This window comes from Lepus europaeus, chromosome 7, assembly GCF_033115175.1.
Source record: "Lepus europaeus isolate LE1 chromosome 7, mLepTim1.pri, whole genome shotgun sequence".
Taxonomy (NCBI): domain Eukaryota; kingdom Metazoa; phylum Chordata; class Mammalia; order Lagomorpha; family Leporidae; genus Lepus; species Lepus europaeus.
This window is the reverse complement of record NC_084833.1, coordinates 66,295,693-66,313,884: the sequence shown is the minus strand read 5'-3', so window position 1 is coordinate 66,313,884 and position 18,192 is coordinate 66,295,693. Positions and strand designations below refer to the sequence as shown.

Genomic DNA, 18,192 nt, shown 5'->3' with positions numbered 1-18,192 from the left:
GAAGACAGTTAGAGCTCTTCATTTACTTAGGCTTTTCCTCAGTTCTTAGCAAGATTTCATGCTTTCTAGCATATATGCCTATCAGGTTTCCCCCCTTAGATTTTCTACTATTATAAGTAGTATTTTAAAATTTCAATTTCCAGTGGTCATTGCAAGCACATAGGAATTCAGTTGATTTTTATATATTGCTCTTGTATTCTGTAACTTTGCTAAATTCATCTATTAGTTCTACCCACTTTTATTGTCAGTTCTAATTTTCTACATAGATCATTCCATTTGTGATTAAGGATAGTTTCACTTCTTCCTTTTCTGTCTGAATGTTCTTGATTTTTTTCTTGCCACATTATATTGGCTAGAACTACAAGTGCATTGAATTTAAGCGTTGAGAAGTAGTATCCTTGCTTTCTTAATGATCTAATGGGGAAAGAATTTAACAGATGTTAGCTGAAGGTTTTCCAGATATGGCTTTATCAAACTGAAAAAGCTTCCTTCTGTTCCTAATTTGCTGAGAATTTTTATGAGTACCAGTTGTTGGATTTTGCCAAATGCTTTTTCTGCATCTCCTGAGATCAAATGGACTGTACTATTTAGCTAGTATTGTTTGGTTTTTTTTTTTAATGAATCGCATTGATTTTCAAATGTTGAAATGGCTTTGTATTCCTGGCATAGACCTAGTTGGCCATGATGCAGTTTCTTTCTTACATATTGTTGGAGATTATTAGATATTATTTGTTGAGGGTTTAATATGTATTTTTGTGAAACATTGTTCTGGAGTTTTCTTGTAATTTCTTTGGTTTTGGTATCAAGGCAGTGCTGGCTTCATTGAATAAGTTGGGTAGTATTGTCTCCTTTTCAAATTTCTGGAAGATTTTATGTGGAATTTGTATGTTTTAATTTCTTAAATGTTTAGAATTCACTAATGAAGATGTGGCATTTTCTTTGAAAGTTCTTTAATGCCTAATAGAGCTTTTCAGATTCTTTTTGGTCAACATTGATAGTGTCTTTCAATGAATTTATTCATCTCTTCTAAATGCTCAAATTTATTAGTACAATCTCTTTTTTAAAAGATTTATTTATTTAAAAGTTAGAGCTAAAGAGAATGAGGGAGAGACATAAAGGCCTTCCATGTGTTGGTTCACTCCCCAGATGACCACAGTGGCCATGGTTGGGCCAGGCTAAAGTCAGGAGCCAGGAGCTTCTTCAGGGTCTCCCACATGGACGGCACTTGGGCCATCTTCTGCTGCTTTTCTCAGGCCATTAGCAGGAAGCTGGATCAGAAGTGGAGTGGCCAGGACACAAACTGGCACCCTATGGGATGCTAGTGTCACAGGCAGCAGCTTTACCCGCTATGCACAACACGGGCCCCCAGCATACTATCTCTTGTTCTTTTAATATGTCTCTCCCATTTCAGATATTAGTAATTTATGCCTTATCAGTCTGGCTAGAGGTTACTCAGTTTTATTGATCTTCTCAAAAGATCTCTGTTGTTTTCTGTTTAATTGATTTCCACAGTGATAATTATTTCCTTTCTTTAGCTAACTTTAATGTTCTTTTTCTATATTTTTAAAGTAGAAGTTGAAGTCATCTATTTCAGACTTACTTTTCTAATTTCTCCCAATTACTATTTTTATGACATCCCAGATTGTGATAAGCTGTTACTATGATTTGAATGTATGTGTTCCTCGAAAATTCATATGAAGATACTTCAAAAAGTTCATGGAAAAGTGGAATTAAGTTTATTGTGCTACAAAAGAGTTTTTAAATCCTTGCGTTGTTTTTCTTGTAATACACATTTTTGAAAGACCCCTTGTATGCTGGAATCTAATACCCACTGTGTGAAAGTATTATGAGTTGGGGGCCTTTAGGGAGTGACTAAGTCATGAGCACTCCATCCTCAAGGATGTAATGAATGCTTTTATAAAAAGTTGAAGAGAGCCTCCTAATCCCTTTATTAAAAAAAAGATTTATTTATTTATTTGAAAGAGTTACACAGAGAGAGGGAGAGAAATCTTCCATCCACTGTTTCACTCCCCAGATGGCTGCAACAGCTGGGGCTGGGCCAGGCCAAAACCAGGAGCTTCTTCTGGGTCTACCACATGTGTGGCAGGAGACCAAATACTTGGGCCATCTTTCACTGCTTTTCTTGGGCCTTTAGCAGGGAGCTGGATCAGAAATGGAGCAGCAGGATATGAACTAGAACCTTACCTAAACACAATGGACTTTACTGCCCAAGGCAAAGCTGGAGGATCATCTGTAAGTTTTCATAAGATCTTAGGAGTGCAAGCTTAGAAGAATGAGCTTCAGAGGTTCTAACATTGAAGAAATGATTGAGTTCATCACAAAGCCAACAAAACTTTGAGAAGTGACACTTGAGGAGTTTTAATACAGATATTCAGGAAACAGCTTCTAAAATAGAATCACAGAAAACTCTTGGACTGAGGGCATCTTCTAGCCATCTTGAATCAGAAGAACCCTCAGATACCCAAACTACCTCCGTATCACAGCAATACACAAAGAGGAGACCCACAAACCTCCAAGATTTCCCCAAAGGGAACATTATTCTAACAGGGATTGTTGAGAAAAACATCAAACTCCCAGTGTTCCCCAAGGAGGAGGTCAGACCACCACTGCCCCCTAAGGAGCACATTCACATTATGTGAAGGCTTGACAAGAAGGACATCAAACCACCAGTGTCCCCTAAGCGGGTTCTGAAACCACCAGTGTCCCCACCAAGGGAGACAGTGTACTACTGGTGTCTCCCAAGGAGAATTTCAAACCACCAAATTCCCTGCCCATGGGAGTCACCAACTAGAACCCTCACTGAACCACACTGACCCGCTTTACTTCGAAGTCCATAGGACACCGTGGCTGAATCATCCTCCCAGGATGCCTCCTTTAGCGTGTCCTCTTTCTCCTACAGGATGACTTTAGAGAAAATTTAACCACAGCTAGTCCCCTTCTTCCTCTCTCTGTGGCCAAGTGTAGTGACGCTTGGGGGTGGTCAAGAAAGGCATGCAGGGGCCAGCACTGTAGTGTAGTAGGTAAAGCTGCCACCTGCAGTGCCAGCATCCCATGTGGGTACCAGTTGGAGTCCTGGCTGCTCTACTTCTGATCCAGCTCTCAGCTGTGGCCTGGGAAAGCAGTAGAAGATGGCCAAGTTCTTGGGGCCCTGCATCCACGTGGTAGACCCAGAAGCTCCTGGCTTCAGATGGGCCCAGCTCCAGCCACTGCAGCCATTTGGGGAGTGAACCAATGATGGAAGACCTCTCTCCCTCTCTCCCTCTGCCTCTGCCTTTCAAAAAAAATAAAATCTTAAAGGAAAAAAAAAAAGGCATGCAGAAGGGCCACTGAGGCTCTTGAGAGATCACTTGACCCAGCCTTTCTCCAAGAATGCATCTCAAGGGGACTAGTAATGGGAACAGCGTTCTGTGTGGGCTTGCACATGGAGCTGGTTGCTGTCTGGGTGTTATAGGGTTTGTCTGATCCTACCTTCCATAGTACCTCCTGCCCACTGTGATCACTCCTAAGTCAGGGGATAAGAGGTGGTATGGGCATGAGTCAGGGGCAAAGATCTCCTTCCACACCTGTTTTCTGATCTAATGTGCAGTGGGATGTGTCCTAATAGCTTCTGGTTTGCTGACTCCCCGTTGGAATGATGGGCACAATCCTGGATTGACCTAATAGCCTTTGGTCTGCAGGGAAACCCAAAGTTCAGAGCAGTGAGCTGAGTTCCACTGTGTGATCTTCACCCATGTACAGTGCTTCTCTGGGCCTGAGCATCCCCATCTGTACAAAGCTGGTATGGGGCAGACCACCTTCCTTCTGACTCGATTTGGCCTGGGCTTAAATGGAGCCTTGAAAACACTGGTGGGACAGGTGGGTGCCTCGGAGGCCACATTATCATTGCAGAAAGTGAGGTTTCATTTACACACACCAGCCCCTCCCTCTGCTACACTGGCAGGTGGGGAGATAAGGAAGAGCAGGTGGGTGGGAATGACACAGACGTGATTGTGTGAAGGCAGACAGGCCCTGGACACTGGTACTGCAGTGTCAGAGAGCAGCCCCCTCAAGAGGCTTCTGCACTGTCACTTCTCCAGGCACTCAGTGCAGCCACAGCCGGGAAGATGCTTCACCCCCAGACACTGCGCCCTGTCTGAAGCCCATACCCCAGACAGTGGTTGTCCCATCCTGATCACAAGCAACATTTTACAGGCACCCACCAGATACAAGGATTTAACCCAAGACGGCAGTGGTCTTGAACATGTCTTGATGAGCCGAGGGGAAGTTTCTAACAGGATGGAAGAGCTGCTCTGGCTCCACTGGCCCCAGGTAAGGCCCAGAAACGGATTTCTCCCCATCCCAGCCCATGCATGCTCTGCTCCCTGGCTCCCAGCCTGATGACCGGCATTTGCCCCTAACCTGCTCTGCTCCCAGATGGTCCCTTTAAGACAGCTTCAAGTGTACCTTGGGCTCGATCACCCCAGCCCCCAAACTCAGACCAGGTAGGCCTGGCAGGGACAGACTGAGAAAGCAGTTGGAGAGGACACCCTGCGATGGGGCACCGTCCTGACCCACACCCCCTTTTCCCCCCTCTGCCAGGAAAGACAAGGTAGGGCCAGAGGATGAAACACATGCTTTATGCCCTGGGGTGATCAGAGACTCAAGGTCGGACCCAGCACTCACACTACAGTGTATAAAGTAGACTGTCTCCCTCACCCAGCTGAGAGCCCCGGTCTCGGGTTTTCTGTGCTGTCCCTGTTGGGTTGGGTGCTTCCCATTCCAGAGAGCTAAGCTCTCCTCCCGATTCCTCTGTGCCAACAGGCTGCAGAAAGTCCGAAGGGGGTTGCATGGTAGCATTGGTCTGAGACAAAACAGAGGCATCCAGGAGCGCAGGCTCTTACAGCTGGCAAGGCCACACAGCACGCTGGGACTCGAGTTAACCCAGGTACCGCAGTGGTGGGAGGAGACTCTCTCTCTGGAGAAGTGCAGGGGCCCCGCTGGTGGTGTCAGTGTGGCTGCCTGGCCTGCCTCCCCATCTGTATTACAGGGTCTCCCTCGGCTGCAGGAGTAGCCATGGGCCTCAGCCAGCTGCTCCCCAGGGAGCCAGTAGCTCCTCTCTGCTGTTCACTTGCTGCTCCTGGAGCCCCGCTGTTTGCTCATGGCTGTGAGCATCTGGCTGATGTAGGAAGTCAGGAGGTCATCCATCTTGTAGCCCTGGAAGCAGGGGAAATAAGCAGAACACAAAGGGACAAGGCTAGCCCCTCACAGCAGATACAGGTCCCGAGGCGCACACAGGAACCCAAGCCAAGGCAAACCCTGCCCCCTACCTGCAGTGGAAGGGCAGCTGACAGCGAAGGTCATAGGCTGAGGGACCCCACATGAAGCCCCTAGCTGTGGGTCTCTCAAATCCTGGGTCCTTCCCATCAGGAATAACTCTGAAGGCTACCAGTTGAGCTACACCTTGGACGTTTGAGCTCAGCCCAGGAGGGCTCATTGCCAAGGTTCTGCTGTTGAACTTGGGAAAAGGGCTACCACCACAGGCTCGATCCCGCATGCTGAAGGTGCTTCATGCTTGCTGAATGAGATCTGTTCCTCGCCTCAGATTAAGCCCCTGCCCCAGGCCTAAGCTGAACCTCAAACAGAGCTGACCTTGATCCTAGCTGATCTTTGACTGTGCTCCCAGGCCAAGCTGACACAGCTATGCTTGTTCCCCCTGAAGCTGCAGGCAAGGCAGAGCCACCCCCTCCAGGCTCAGAAGGAAGCACGCACCAGTGACGTCTCACAGAGTAGTTTGCTCCCGCGCACCAGGTTCCCTATGGTGATGTGGAAGTAAGTATTGCCACTGCTCCAGTTGGAGATTTTGGTGAATGGATGCGTGGTCAGGATGTCCTAGGGGAGTAGAACGGGCAAGAAGGTGTAGAGCCTGGACCCAGGGGCCTTGCTCCCCCCAGCTCCAGCCCACAGCAACTCTACTTCCAGAAGGCCTGAGGCCCTCCGGTGAGAATCCGAGCGAGAGGCAGAGGCCTGCTCTGCCTGGAGCTGCTGTGGAGACAGGCGCTTTCCCCTGCAGGTGTTGGTTTGGGCCAGCGGGTGAGGGCAGTCCAGCAGGTTGTTGGGTCCATGGTGCTGAAACTAGAAATTTGGGAGGCCTGAGGGAACTCCCACTGCAGACCTGGGGTGAGATGGTCCAGGGAGAGTTAAAGAAGCATCAAGAAGACAACAGGACAGGGACTTGGGGAGCATCATATGCATGGGCTGGTAGTGAAGAAACCATGAAGGTGTCTGAGAAGGGGAGGCAAACAGGGATTTGTGGCCCACGAAGCCAAGGGGAAGATGGTGGGCGTGAGTGCTCTTCAGCTGTCTTGGTGGACCCCTCTGGGGATGAGGTAGGACTCTTCCCTCCTGGCCCTTGGACCAGGACTGCTCTGGCCCGTGACATAAGCAGCAGCGACCTGCAGGAACCCTAGCACAGTCTGTTTCCCTGACAGAAGGGGAGAGAGCACTTTGGAAGGAGGGAGTGTGGTAGCATCCACTGGTGCTGAAAGGCCAAGTACTAAGAGGAGTCCATGGGGTGTGGTAGCAAGAAGTTTGTTAGTAACTCCGGGGGAGCAATATTGAAGACGCAAATGAGAAGTAAAGGAGTCTCCAGCAAACAAAAATGTTTAGAGACGGGGGGAGGAGGCTGTCAGGGGCTTATAGGGCTTGGGTCTGGGATCCTGGTTGTGTAGGCAGAGGAGCCCCCACCCACTTTCTTGTCCCTGCTCACCTTGGTCCTGGGATCAATGAGGCTGACTCCATACTTGTTGATGGCAATCAAGAGGATCTCAGGGAAATTTGGCTCTGTAGTTTGCTGGCAAAGGTAGATGGGAAATCATCAGATGGGTGTGCCAGAGCAGGGGAAGCATCTGGAGAGTGGCTTGAAGCCCCTCCTGGCAGGGATAAAGTCAGCCTCTCCTGCTGTCTAGGTGGTGCTCAGAGTGCAGAGATACTGACGGCCCCTCCCTGTCTCACGGCTGCCACCTCTGCTGGGCCCTCCTTGCTACCACAGCTCCTCTCACGGGTCCCCAGCTGCAGCTCATTCACTTCTTCCTACTTCTCTGGGAGTTTGCTGTGTCCTTTCTCTCAGCCCTTATGTCTCCCATCATCCAAAAGCCCTACACCTGCTTCCACCTACCCCTCTCTTTTCCATAGGCAAACTCCTCAAAGGCTTCTTGTACACTCATCCCCTGAAGCTGAACTTGCGCCTCTTCCTTACCATCCCCTGATGGATCTGTGCTCTCTTGGACCCCCCTCCTTATGTCCTCTTCTCAATGTCTTCAACCCAGAGGCCCAGAACCAGAGCAATGAGGACATGAGGTGGACCAAAGGGAAAGATGAAGCCTCTCTAGCACCAGGGCTGCCCATAGGCACCTGGAACCATTGGATCATCTTGTCTACTATTTGATGGTTAGGGAAATGGAGGGCCATCCTAAGGACACACTTCCCATCAGAGACCTGAGTGAGTCATTATCCATCCACTTTTCCACCTACTCACATATCTATTCACCCATCCTGATCTGACCCCTCATATAATCTCGCTTCCAGGGGTAGGGTCTCTTGGAAAGCGCATGTGTCACCTCCTCCAGGAAGCCCTCCAGCTCTTCAGTCTAGGCCAGGCCTCTGCCAGATTCCTGAAGGCTCTTCATTGTCACATCACAAGCTGTCCTTCATTTCTCGGGGCATTCTATCCTGCCTCCCCTGCCTCACTGAGCCTTTGGTTCCTCTGTCTCCAGGGATGAGTCCTTAGCTGAGACAAGGCTAAGTGGGCTTCTCCCCTTCCCTGGCTATGGTAGGTGCCCAAGGCCATAATGGTTTTCCTCAGCCTGGGGAGAAGACTCTGTGCCATCTCTTCCCCGTCATCATCATCTTCCTCCTCTGAGGACCCCCACCATCCCCACAAGCATACCTTTACTTCAAAGAAGGCTGAGCCAAAGGTGGGCCACTTGAAGATGACCTTCAGGAAGGCCAGCTTGGCCTCCTCCTTGGACTTCCCTGCATGCTTGTTGAAGTAGGCGACAATGGACTGCAGGAGGAAGTGGGTCAGGCATGCCATTTAGAGTCCTCTCCCTCCATCACTTTGCCCATCTGTACTGTCAGAGCCAGGCCCAGGACATGGGCAGTGAGTCTCCTCCCTCATCCCAGCTGATGAACTTCGGATCTCCCTTCCCTCTCCCAGGCAGAAAGGAAATCAGGCCACCATGGTAACAGGACAGGGCAAATCACTGCCAAGTGTCCAACTGAATCCAGGGAGGACTGGAGAATAAATCAGGTACAGGGAGGTTTCATCACATACAGAAGCCACAAGCCACAGGGGGTACTGCCCTGCGCTGCTGGCCAGCACCTGTCACCCCAACCCCTGGAGTGCACAGAGCCTGCTCACCCGTTTCCAGTCATCAGGTGAGATCTGCCGGATGAGGTCTTGGGGCACCAGCTCCCGCAGCAGCTTGGGGATACTGGGAAAGTAGGACTTGTCCTCCTCAAACTTGACCCTGTAGATCAGCGCCCCCAACTGCAGCACCTCCTCTCGTGTGCACTTATGGTAGCCTCGGAGATACTTGGGCAACTCCTGCCAGAGATGTAGCAGGTCACAGGTGCGGAAGGAGCTGGAGGAAGCAAGTTCATTCCCCCACCACCCCAAAGTTGGGAGCTGCTGTCTTACCCCTGCACTTGGGCCCAGCACTTCTGCAGCCTCACCCAAAGGAGGTGGCACAGGACAAGGAAATAGCAAGTGTGCCTGCAGATTCAGCACGGTACAGTTTGAAAGCATAGCCATGTCTGAATATTGTCTCCTCTACCTTATAACAGCACAGTGAGGTAAGCAGCCCCATTTAAGCAGAAATTCAGAGTGACCAGGGTGAACTTGAGAATGCTCCATACCTCCTGCCCCCCCGTGTCTGTCCTCTCTTGGAAGAACCCCTCAGCATGGCCTGTTAGTGTGTTCAGCCCAGCGTTCCCACGCCATTGAACTTGCAGGCCCAGAACCAGAGCAATGAGGATGTGAGATAGGCCAAAGATAAATGCTCTGAAGCAGCAGCACTGCCCAGAGGCTCCTGGAGCCTTTGGATCATCCTGTCTACAATTTAAAGGGTAGGGAATCAGAGGCTGACCTAAGGACACACTGCCCAGCAGAGAGCTGAGTCAGTCACAAGCCATCAACTTTTCCATCTACTCACCCATACCCTAGCCACCTATGAGTCTATCCACTCACACACACATCTCCTTATCATCAGCCTAATCACCTCCTAACAATATCCCCCAGTAAATTCACTCAGTATTCATCCTCCCAATCAATCCAACAACATTTCCTGAGTATCTATTATGAGCCAGCCCTTCAAGCAACAACACATACCCTCTCTACTTTCATGGGACGTGTAGTCTCGAGGCAAGAACAGACATTAATAATCATTAATAACTGAGGTATAGTTAGTCTTTAATGGAATTGTTCACGGTGCTGTGAGAGCACGTAACAGTGCAACCTGATCTATGATCTAGTCCTAGGACAGGGATACGTTCCTTTAAGGTACAGAGGTTGAATTGATTCTAAAAGCTCAGTGCTGTGGGAAGAACACCCCAGACAGAACATTACAAAGGCTGTATGGCACACTTGAGAATCTGAAAAAAAAATCTAGCTCTAATGAACTGAACATGGGGTACCGGGTACAAGACAAGGCAGCAGATGTAGGTACAGGCACCGCCATGCAGGGCCACAGTCAGGATTCGCAGTTGGACCCCAAGAGCCATAGGAAGCTCCTGCTAGCCTCAGGAAGCAGGATGAACACGCTGTGGAGAGGAGATTGAAAGGGGACAAAAATAGCTGGGAGAAGCTGTGGAGAAGGCTATTGCCTTCATCTAGATGAGACGATGGTAGACTGACCCAGCTGGTGGGGATGATGCTGGATTTCCAGATACTCCAGAGGGAAAATCATCGGGTGAAGTCCAGGACACAGGAGCTGAGGAAGTCCACCTTGGGGGAGCTGTTGGGTCAGGTGCCATTCACTCACTGAGCCATCATGGGGTGGGGGTGGGGGGGCAGGTGCCACAGCAGCCACTATCCACGCCCCCTCCACCTGCCCAGCATGTAAGTAGGCTACAGTCCAGACAAGAGCTCTGATCTGCAGCCATGAAGACTAGAGCCAAACCCAAGGTCCCCCAGCTCTTTGAGTCTAATCACCTCATCTGACCACTCTGAGTCTCAGTTTCTCTGTAACAGGAACAATGTGCTACTTCTCAGGGCCTAGTAGACACAACACATAGTAGACACTTGTCTTAGTTCAAGTTCAACAGGTAGGCTTTCGTGCTGGCTTCCTGTGGGTGCATGCCTATGCTAGCAGACGTTTACAGAACGGCACAGAGGTCTTGAGTATACTCAGTTATAGCAGCAGAATCTCAAATTCAGAGGACAGCTGGGCACTGAGGGAGGCCCCTGTACAGGTAGAGATTAGGAGCTCAGAGGAAGAGCTGAGGGGTTAAAAGACAGAAGGATTGGTGGTTGGGCCAGTCCCTAGGCCCCAGTGGTCCAGGAGGAATCCCTTACAGCCTTGACTTTTACAGGCCCCTCAACATTCAGAGTACTGCAGGGCTGGTGGTGTATGGAGAAGACAGGAGCAGAGAGGCCTCGGTGGCTCACCTGGTAATAGTGGAAGATGGAATCAGCCATAGGGTCCTTCCCTGGCACTGTCGTGGTCCACAGTTTCTTCATGAAGAACACCTGGTAGGTGAGTGATGGCACGATTCCTGTGGCACAGAGCTGACTGTCACCCAGAAAGTCCCAGCACAGAGGATGCCCTTGTTTGGGCCCCACCCAGGTAGGCCTTGCACCACGGCTCCTGCCCTGGTCTGGGCCTCAGGTGGTCTCAGGCCCGGGCCTCATTACCATCCTTGATGGGACGTGCTTTCTTTATCCAGTCTGTCAGATGTCGAACAAAATCGAAGAAGAAGTCATTCTCAGGGACACTGATGACCTAGAGATGTGGTCATTAGAGCATACTCAGGCAGTTCTAAGTATTCTGACTCCCCCCTCCAGGGCATTGCTGGTGGCCCCTGCTCTGGGAAGAGTCTACTGGTCAGAAGTGTGCGTCGGCCCCACCTGCCCTGACAGTGCCTGCGGTGCGTTGTCAGAAAGAAGCCCCCTTCCTGCCCAGAGCAGCAGTCCTTTCACTCCGCACCTAGGACACCAGGTCCTCCTGGGGCCTAGGGACAACAGCCAGGAATGAGGCTCAGAGCCTGCCCTGGACATTCTTTAGAGTCCCTGCCCACTCCTCCCATGGGCTCTGCGCTCCCCTGAGTCTAGGACCTCATGAAGGTTGCCTCTGGGTCCCTGTGTCTGGCACAGGGACAGGCATGAAGTGTGGAAACAAAAGTGGACGGCCAAGGGATTGTCAGTGCTCAGTAGGAGGGAGCTCCCAATTCTGTCCCACACAGCAGGGAAGCCTTCTCAGGTGAGGGCCTTTAATTCCATGCCCTTAAGATGTCCATGGTGGGGGCATCTATGTGGAAGGGTGCCACCTGCTGGGCAACCTGGGATATGTTACACTACTTCTCAGCCCCTCCTGTGATCTATTAGGTGAGGACAGTCACGGTCCCCTGCAAGGGTTATTTCAGGGTGACTTGATGGCAGCGTGGCAGCCGAGGGACCAAAGCACAGCTGGAAAGTACTTGTGTGCAGCAAGGCAGGGGGACACATGGCATGCCCAGAATCCTAGAATGGGCACATGGCTCCCCAGATGATCTGAGGTCATGTGCAACGCCTCAGAGGAAAGAGATTTAGGGGCCACTGTTCCATGCATGGGCAGGCTACAGGGCTGTGTGAAGGCTGTCCCATGCCTGGCACGACCATCTCCCCCTCTCCCCCTCCCCCCCCCTCCCCCGGAAGTTCCTATAGCTCCAGCGGATCTCCCCACAGCTGGGCCAGAGCAGTCAGGCAGACCCACCTTGTCTGCGATTTTGACAAAGAGGCTGAATCCCTCGGAGGACTTGAGGAGCAGCCGGCTGGCAATGTTCTGGCAGAAATCTTTGGCCTTGGTGCTGGACTCCACCTCAAAGGCCTGGGGGAGGGGGCAGTGGTGCTCACTTGGCTTCTGCACTCCTCCCATGCCCCCTCCCCTGTAAGACACCCTTCCTTTGTGGTGTCTTCCCTGGGGGTCCAGAGCCCGACACAGCCTTCATAAAACTGGGGAAAGCAGCTCCTCTCGGGGTCTTCCCAAATCTCAGACTCCCTGCCCCACCAAGCAGGACATGGCCCTGGCCTCCAGCATCCTGGGTCTGGCTGTGCAACACGAGGCCAAGGGCGCATAGCAGGGACGAGTGTAGGGGGGAGACAGGTGTAAGGGGGAAAGCAGCCCAGACCAGAGCGAGGATTTGAGGGTCCGGGGTTTAGGTGCAGGAAAGAACTGTGGGGATGGCTTCTATTGGAGGGAACAGATTGTAGCAAGTTCTCTGTCCTTGTGACCTGAATCCTATTGTGGCATCCTCATGTCAGTCACACACAAGTTTAGATGTTGGACTCAAGTTCAACTGGGTGAGACAGTGTGCTGAGATGGGGATCATGAGGCAGCCTGACTGGATGTGACAAACAGCATGTGTGGAGGGAAGGACAAGTGTGGAGGGGACCCCGACCACACCAGGTATGCACTGAGGATGGAGCCAGGGTTCAGGACAACAGGGGAGGCCTGGAGCTAGGAGGCCCTGGGCTCCTACGCCCAGGACAAGGCAGGGAAGGAAGGAGGCCCCGCTATGGATCCTTTCTCAGCAGGAAAAGAACAATTTTCTCCAAAGCAGAGCCTCCTCCCAGGCGGCGGGAGAGGGCGGGCGGCGCACCCTTCCAAGGAGAGCTCTGGGAAGCAGGGAAGCTGTGGGCTTCTGACTACACCCTGACCGTTCTGAAGGGCACGAGGACAAGGCAGCAAGTGCACAGGCTTCAGGCGGCGGCAAACCAGGAGGTGTCTGCAAACTGAGAACCCAGTGACTCTCACTTCGTCGGTGTCATCAGGAAAGTAGACCTTGTGGAAGATCTGCGTGGTTTTGTGCTGAATGGCCTCCACCTCTACCAGGTGCGGAGGGTACTTCCGGGACCCGTTTCTGAAAATGAGGATGGGGACAGGGTCAGGAGTGGGTGAGTTTGTGGGGACCAAGGAATGGCGGAGACTTTGGAGGCAAACACTGGATCTGACCCCCGTCCAGCATTTCCAAGCCGGTGACAAGCCCCACCACCTGGGCTGTAACATGGGATGCTAATGGTGCCAACGCCAAGGGCTGTGTAGGAGACTGAATGAATCAAAGGAAGTGAGCAGACTTCACGACCCGGGTGTTTGTGGCTCCTGGACAGACTTGAAGGTATGAGCTATGTGCTTCCGAGCAATGAGGCTCCCCAGGGATGGGCCCCACCGTGTCCTCATCCCCAACAAGCTTGTCCCACAGCTTAGTGTGGCTGGGAGCCCATGGGAGTGCCCACCCTGCCCCTGGTAGCCGCTGTACCTCAGGGCTTTCTGGAGTCGCTGAAGGCAGTCCACGGCAAGTGGGCAGTGCTTGCGGGATTGCAGGAAGCGCTGCACATGGGGCAGGAGGATGTTGCTGGGTGGGAAGAGGCCTGTGCACAGCCAGAGAAGCTCCCAGCCCCGCTCCTCGCTGTACCTGAAAGACAGGCCCCGTGGCCAGTAGGAGCAGCTGCCAGCTGGGACTCGGGGATCTGCGCAGGCTCGGCGCCTGCTGCTGCAGCAGATGCCTGCCCTGCCCTTCACCCTCTCTGAGGGCAGCACGGACCCACCTCCCCGACAGCCACATCCAGTAAGTGCACCTCGACGTGGGGCTCCAGGCCCCACACTGCTTGCTACCAGTCACGGGGATACAAGGTGCTTGTGCCAGAATGAAAATCCACCTTGTTACCAACCCTGGCTCCACTGAGGCTTTCCTGAGAGAGGGAGCACGGTGTGATTTACGTCTGGCAGAAGCTCTTTAGCTCTTCATGCTTTGAATAGCACTGAGTTAGACCAGCTCCCCTGGGCTCCTGCAAGCACCACTCTGAGTTCAGTGTTCCTGACGGGAGGGAAGTTGGGAGGGCTCTAGGAGGAGGTGACCTTGATCTAGGCTTTGAAATATGCAGAGAAAGGGAGGGAAGTGTATCCTGGCTGGGGGCCTGGTGGATGCTAGGGTTTGGCACTGTGAAAACCCCTGAAATGTGGTTCCTGGTGAGTTTGTGAAAGAGACGTACAGGGTAACCAAGCTGGGGAGGAAGTTGGGAACTGAGTGTCGGGGGGAGAGGGCGGGGCTTCTCTCCTACTCTCTGAGATGAGCAGGGGCCTGACTTCCCACGCCTGCCTCAGGCTGACCCCTGGAGAGGAGGCGGGGACACTGGGGGCCAACACCCCTGACACAGGAGAATTTGCAGCCAGAGCTTTCAAGTGATGGTCAGCCCGGCCTGAGCCAGGGAGGGATGCTTCAGGGCTGACCCTGCACGTGGTCAGCAGGGCCTGAGCCAGGCAGGGATAGTCCCGGCAGCTTAGGCAGGAGGACCAGCTGGAGGAACTGGGGCTGTTTAACTTGAACAGGCTCAAAAGGGCACAGCCGCCACCTCTGTGTTCCTGACAGGCTGTCCTTGGGCCTCAAGGCCAAGCTCAGCTATTTGAGGGGCCAGGAACAGCTCCCTCCTGTGTGAGGAAGGCCTGGGAGGCTGCATGGCTTCCGAGCCGGGCTGGCCACTGCCTCAGGAGGACACGGAGCCCGTCGCCCACCTGCCCACCCTGCCTGCTCACCGGATGTGGTTGTCGGTCAGCTGCTTCAGGATCTGCACGTATGCCTCGTCCTTGAGGGGCTCGGCCTTCAGAGCGCCCTCAAAGATCTGGTCAGTGAGCTCGTTGACGGAGCGCGTGCGCTTGGATGGGTAATCGCCCATGTACTTGAGCACAGGTGAGAGGTTGTTAAGGAGGGGCTCGGGGCACGGTGGGAGTACTGGCCTGAGAGGTCAGAGGCCTCCACTCCCTGGCAGGGTTTGCCTCCCCTCACACATGTGCCTCTGGGTAGGTCCCTGAGCCTCAGGCTACTCATTTATGAAATGGGCATAACCTACCCACCCTCTCTCCTCCTAGGCACCAGCCCCAGGCTCCCAGGCTCCCAGCCTCCCGTCTCTCAAGTCCTCACGCTAGCCTGGATGGATTCCAGATCACTCCTGGGGCCACACCACTCCCACAGGGGGCTCCTTTGGCCTTGGGGCACAGGCCCAGTCTTACAGGGCCTGTGTCCCACACCTGCTGGCCAGCAACGTGATTACTCTGTGCCCTTGAAACGGCCCTGCAGACCTGCTTCCATCTGGAACCCTCTCCCTCTCCTTGGCCTCAGCCACTTCCTGGGAGGCCCTTGCTGCCTCCTCCAGGTGGGGTCAGTTCCCCATGCTGGCACTGATCCCCATCAACATGTCACCCCATGAGACCAGGGCCGGGGCTGGTCATGGCTGTGTCCCTATGCCTGGCCCAGCACAAGGCACAATATGTGTGTCAAACAAATGGCAGGATCGAGGGAGGGAGTGGGCAAGGCAGCTGCTGTGCACATGGCAGACCAGACAGGCCCCGAGAAGGAAGAAGGTGTCCACATGAGGCCCCGCCCCGGCCCTACCCGCACCAGTGTGGATATCGATGAAGGCCATGCAGGCCTCCTGCGAGAGCTCCTCGCTGCCCAGGATCTTCTTGAGCAGCGCCTGCTTGAGTGGTTCCCGTGTGTGGCTCCACAGCCGATCCTTGCCACGGGCCTTGGACACCATGACACGGCTCAGCGTGTGCTTGGGTGGGGGCCTGCCACAGCACAGGGACAGTCAACACTGACCCAACTGCAGGCAGCCCTGGGGGAGAATCCCTACCCAACCCTGTGCCTGCAGGCTGAGGACGGAGAACAGGCCCTGCCTTGCTGTATGACTGTGATGTGCACGCACCACCTCCTCCAGGCAGCCTCTGCCCTGCCCCCCACCAGAGCATCCTCTTTAGACCAGGTAAGTGGAATTGCAGCTGCCTGCTTCCTGCCCGGCTGCCCACCTTTCTGAGCTGGTGAGGCAGGCACAGGTGTGGGTCCTGAGTAGCCAGGCCCTGCCTAGGGGTGGGCCCAGTCCCCGTCTCTTACACGAAGGCAGGATGGGTGAGACAACTTGCCGAGGCTCACCTAGCAGGTAGCACCTTCCCAGAACACTAGCTGCAGAAGGCTGGAGCTCACTGTCCCGCAGCCCCTCCCCTTCCCCGGCCACCCCAGGAGCCTGTCACCTGAAGTAGTCGTAGGAGAACTCCTCCAGCGTGTAGGGCTTGGCGCGCACCTCAGGCTCTGCTGTTCGCAGCTGCATGAGCCGGATAACGTCCTGCCTTTGGTCAGGGGTCAGAGTGACCAGGGCCTGGGGGCCGAGAGGCAGGGGACTAAAGTCAGCTCCCCACCTGCGGCCACCAGGATCAACATGAGGAGGCCCAGAACCTTCCAGAAGGAGGCTGAGGGAGACGACCCGTCGAGTGGAGCCCATGCCCTAGTCCGACTCTGGGAGCCTCTCCCCTCTCTAGGACCTCTGAAGTCACTGCTGGCTTCCTCCTGCTGGGCCCAGCCTGCCTGCTCTGCTGAGCCTGCCTCAGGGCTGTGCTCCCTGGGTCTCCACAGTGCCCGGGGCCCTTGCAGCCAGGGCAGGATGTGCCCCTCCCCAGGCCACCTTCCTCCTTCCTCCCCTGACACAAGTCTGGGAGCTGCCCCCACCTTGGGTTTGTGGTCCCCTAGGACCCTAGCTCATCCTCACAGAAGCTGCACACCATTCCTCTATTACAGCCCCTCGCTGCATCTGCCCGGGTCTGGGCAGAGAACGCATACGCACCACAATCTCCCGTGGTGGCATGGTGACGGTGGGCATGACATACACGCAATCCATGGGGAAGTCCCCACGTTGCTTGGTCCTCTCGTTGACGCCACTGGCCCAGCCCGAGTTCACGCCCTGCTCCCCGGTGTCATGGTCCAGGATGATGAGGTCTCCCTTGGCAAAGCTGAGGAAGCCTGATTCCTCCCCCGCTGCCAAGCAGAGGTGATGGGGTCGCATGAGGGTAGAAAGAGAACATTGTTGGGGCTGATCCGTAAGCTGTCACTCCCCACTGAAGAACAGGCCCACCCGCCTTCACCTCACCACAGCCTTCCACACAGACGCAGCCCCCTGAGTGGGCTGCCCATGCTCCTAAGTCTGCTGTGAGCCGGCCTCTCTGATCCCTCCACCCCTCACTCTCCTCCTCCTCCCTCACTGCACCTGTTTTGGGCAATGCAAGCTGTACACTTCCTGCACCTGTTGGCTCCCTCCGGCTCTACTCACACATCACCTCCCTGGGCCCCAACTCCACGAGGACCTCTCTGCTGAGCCCCCATGACCTCTAGGCATCCCTGCTCCTGTGCTGTCCCCGGGGCCCTACTGGCTCTTTCTCGACCCCCTCCCTACTAAAGGCAGAGCAGCTGACAGTTCATCTTTGTCTTTCCCTCCTTTGACCAGGGGCCTGGTGACTTAGGGCCACAGGGCGATTGTTCCGGCTGCTGCCAACTGCAGATGGAGATGTGGAGAGCACTGAGGCTGACCACTGGCCTCCCTGACGGGCTCAGGGAAGGGAGGACACAGGGCCCATGGGAAAGACACAAGCCCTGCTCCTCAGCCCAGCAGCTGGGCAAGGATGGGAACATGGCAAGAGCAGCTTGAGTGCCCAGCGCTCCTGCCCCCGAGCCGTGCCTGCAGCCCTGCTGGTAGTCACTCACCAGGGTTGGGGTTGTCCTGTAGGGCCACCACGTACTTAGACCTCCTCCGGAGCCCCTCCAGGAAGGTGACCACCAGGTCACGGATGTCCTCGGCATTGCTGGAGGTGAAAGTGTACTCATCCCCCTTGATGGTGGCCAGTGTGAAGCTTGGGGCGGTCAGTTTGGCTCCCCTGCAGGACCAACACGGAGAACAGGGCCCAGCCGGGATCAGTCCTGCCTGGCGCACATGAGGTGCCGCACAGCATAGATCAGAGCAGCCCAGTGAGAGCAAGACGCGGCATTCCCTGCAGGACACCAAGGCCCGCTGAGTCAGATACGGCCCGGCTCGGGCAGATGTGGCCCAGGTGCACCACGTCTCAGTCGCAACCAGACGAGGTCCAGCAGAGTCAGGTGTGGTCCAGAGGGAGCCCCACA

General features: G+C 54.1%; 1 protein-coding gene across 3 annotated transcripts in view; it reads right to left on the bottom strand.

Moving 5' to 3' along the window:
* Positions 1-4,641: 4,641 nt before the first annotated feature.
* MYO7A (myosin VIIA) overlaps positions 4,642-18,192 on the bottom strand; it is a 57,450-nt gene continuing 43,899 nt past the window's right edge. The window contains exons 33-47 of one of the 3 annotated variants that reach the window (XM_062198269.1): positions 17,779-18,062; positions 16,865-17,055; positions 16,278-16,402; positions 15,661-15,818; positions 14,787-14,940; positions 13,513-13,668; positions 13,011-13,116; positions 11,970-12,083; positions 10,913-11,000; positions 10,667-10,773; positions 8,420-8,605; positions 7,946-8,062; positions 6,767-6,850; positions 5,770-5,889; positions 4,642-5,214 (exon numbers count right to left, since the gene is read on the bottom strand). In XM_062198269.1, coding sequence (XP_062054253.1) covers positions 5,125-5,214; positions 5,770-5,889; positions 6,767-6,850; positions 7,946-8,062; positions 8,420-8,605; positions 10,667-10,773; positions 10,913-11,000; positions 11,970-12,083; positions 13,011-13,116; positions 13,513-13,668; positions 14,787-14,940; positions 15,661-15,818; positions 16,278-16,402; positions 16,865-17,055; positions 17,779-18,062 — 2,080 coding nt within the window. In that variant the 3' untranslated portion in view covers positions 4,642-5,124. The remainder of the gene's footprint in view (positions 5,215-5,769; positions 5,890-6,766; positions 6,851-7,945; positions 8,063-8,419; positions 8,606-10,666; positions 10,774-10,912; positions 11,001-11,969; positions 12,084-13,010; positions 13,117-13,512; positions 13,669-14,786; positions 14,941-15,660; positions 15,819-16,277; positions 16,403-16,864; positions 17,056-17,778; positions 18,063-18,192) is intronic. The other 2 variants (XM_062198270.1, XM_062198271.1) reach the window with 2 other exon arrangements.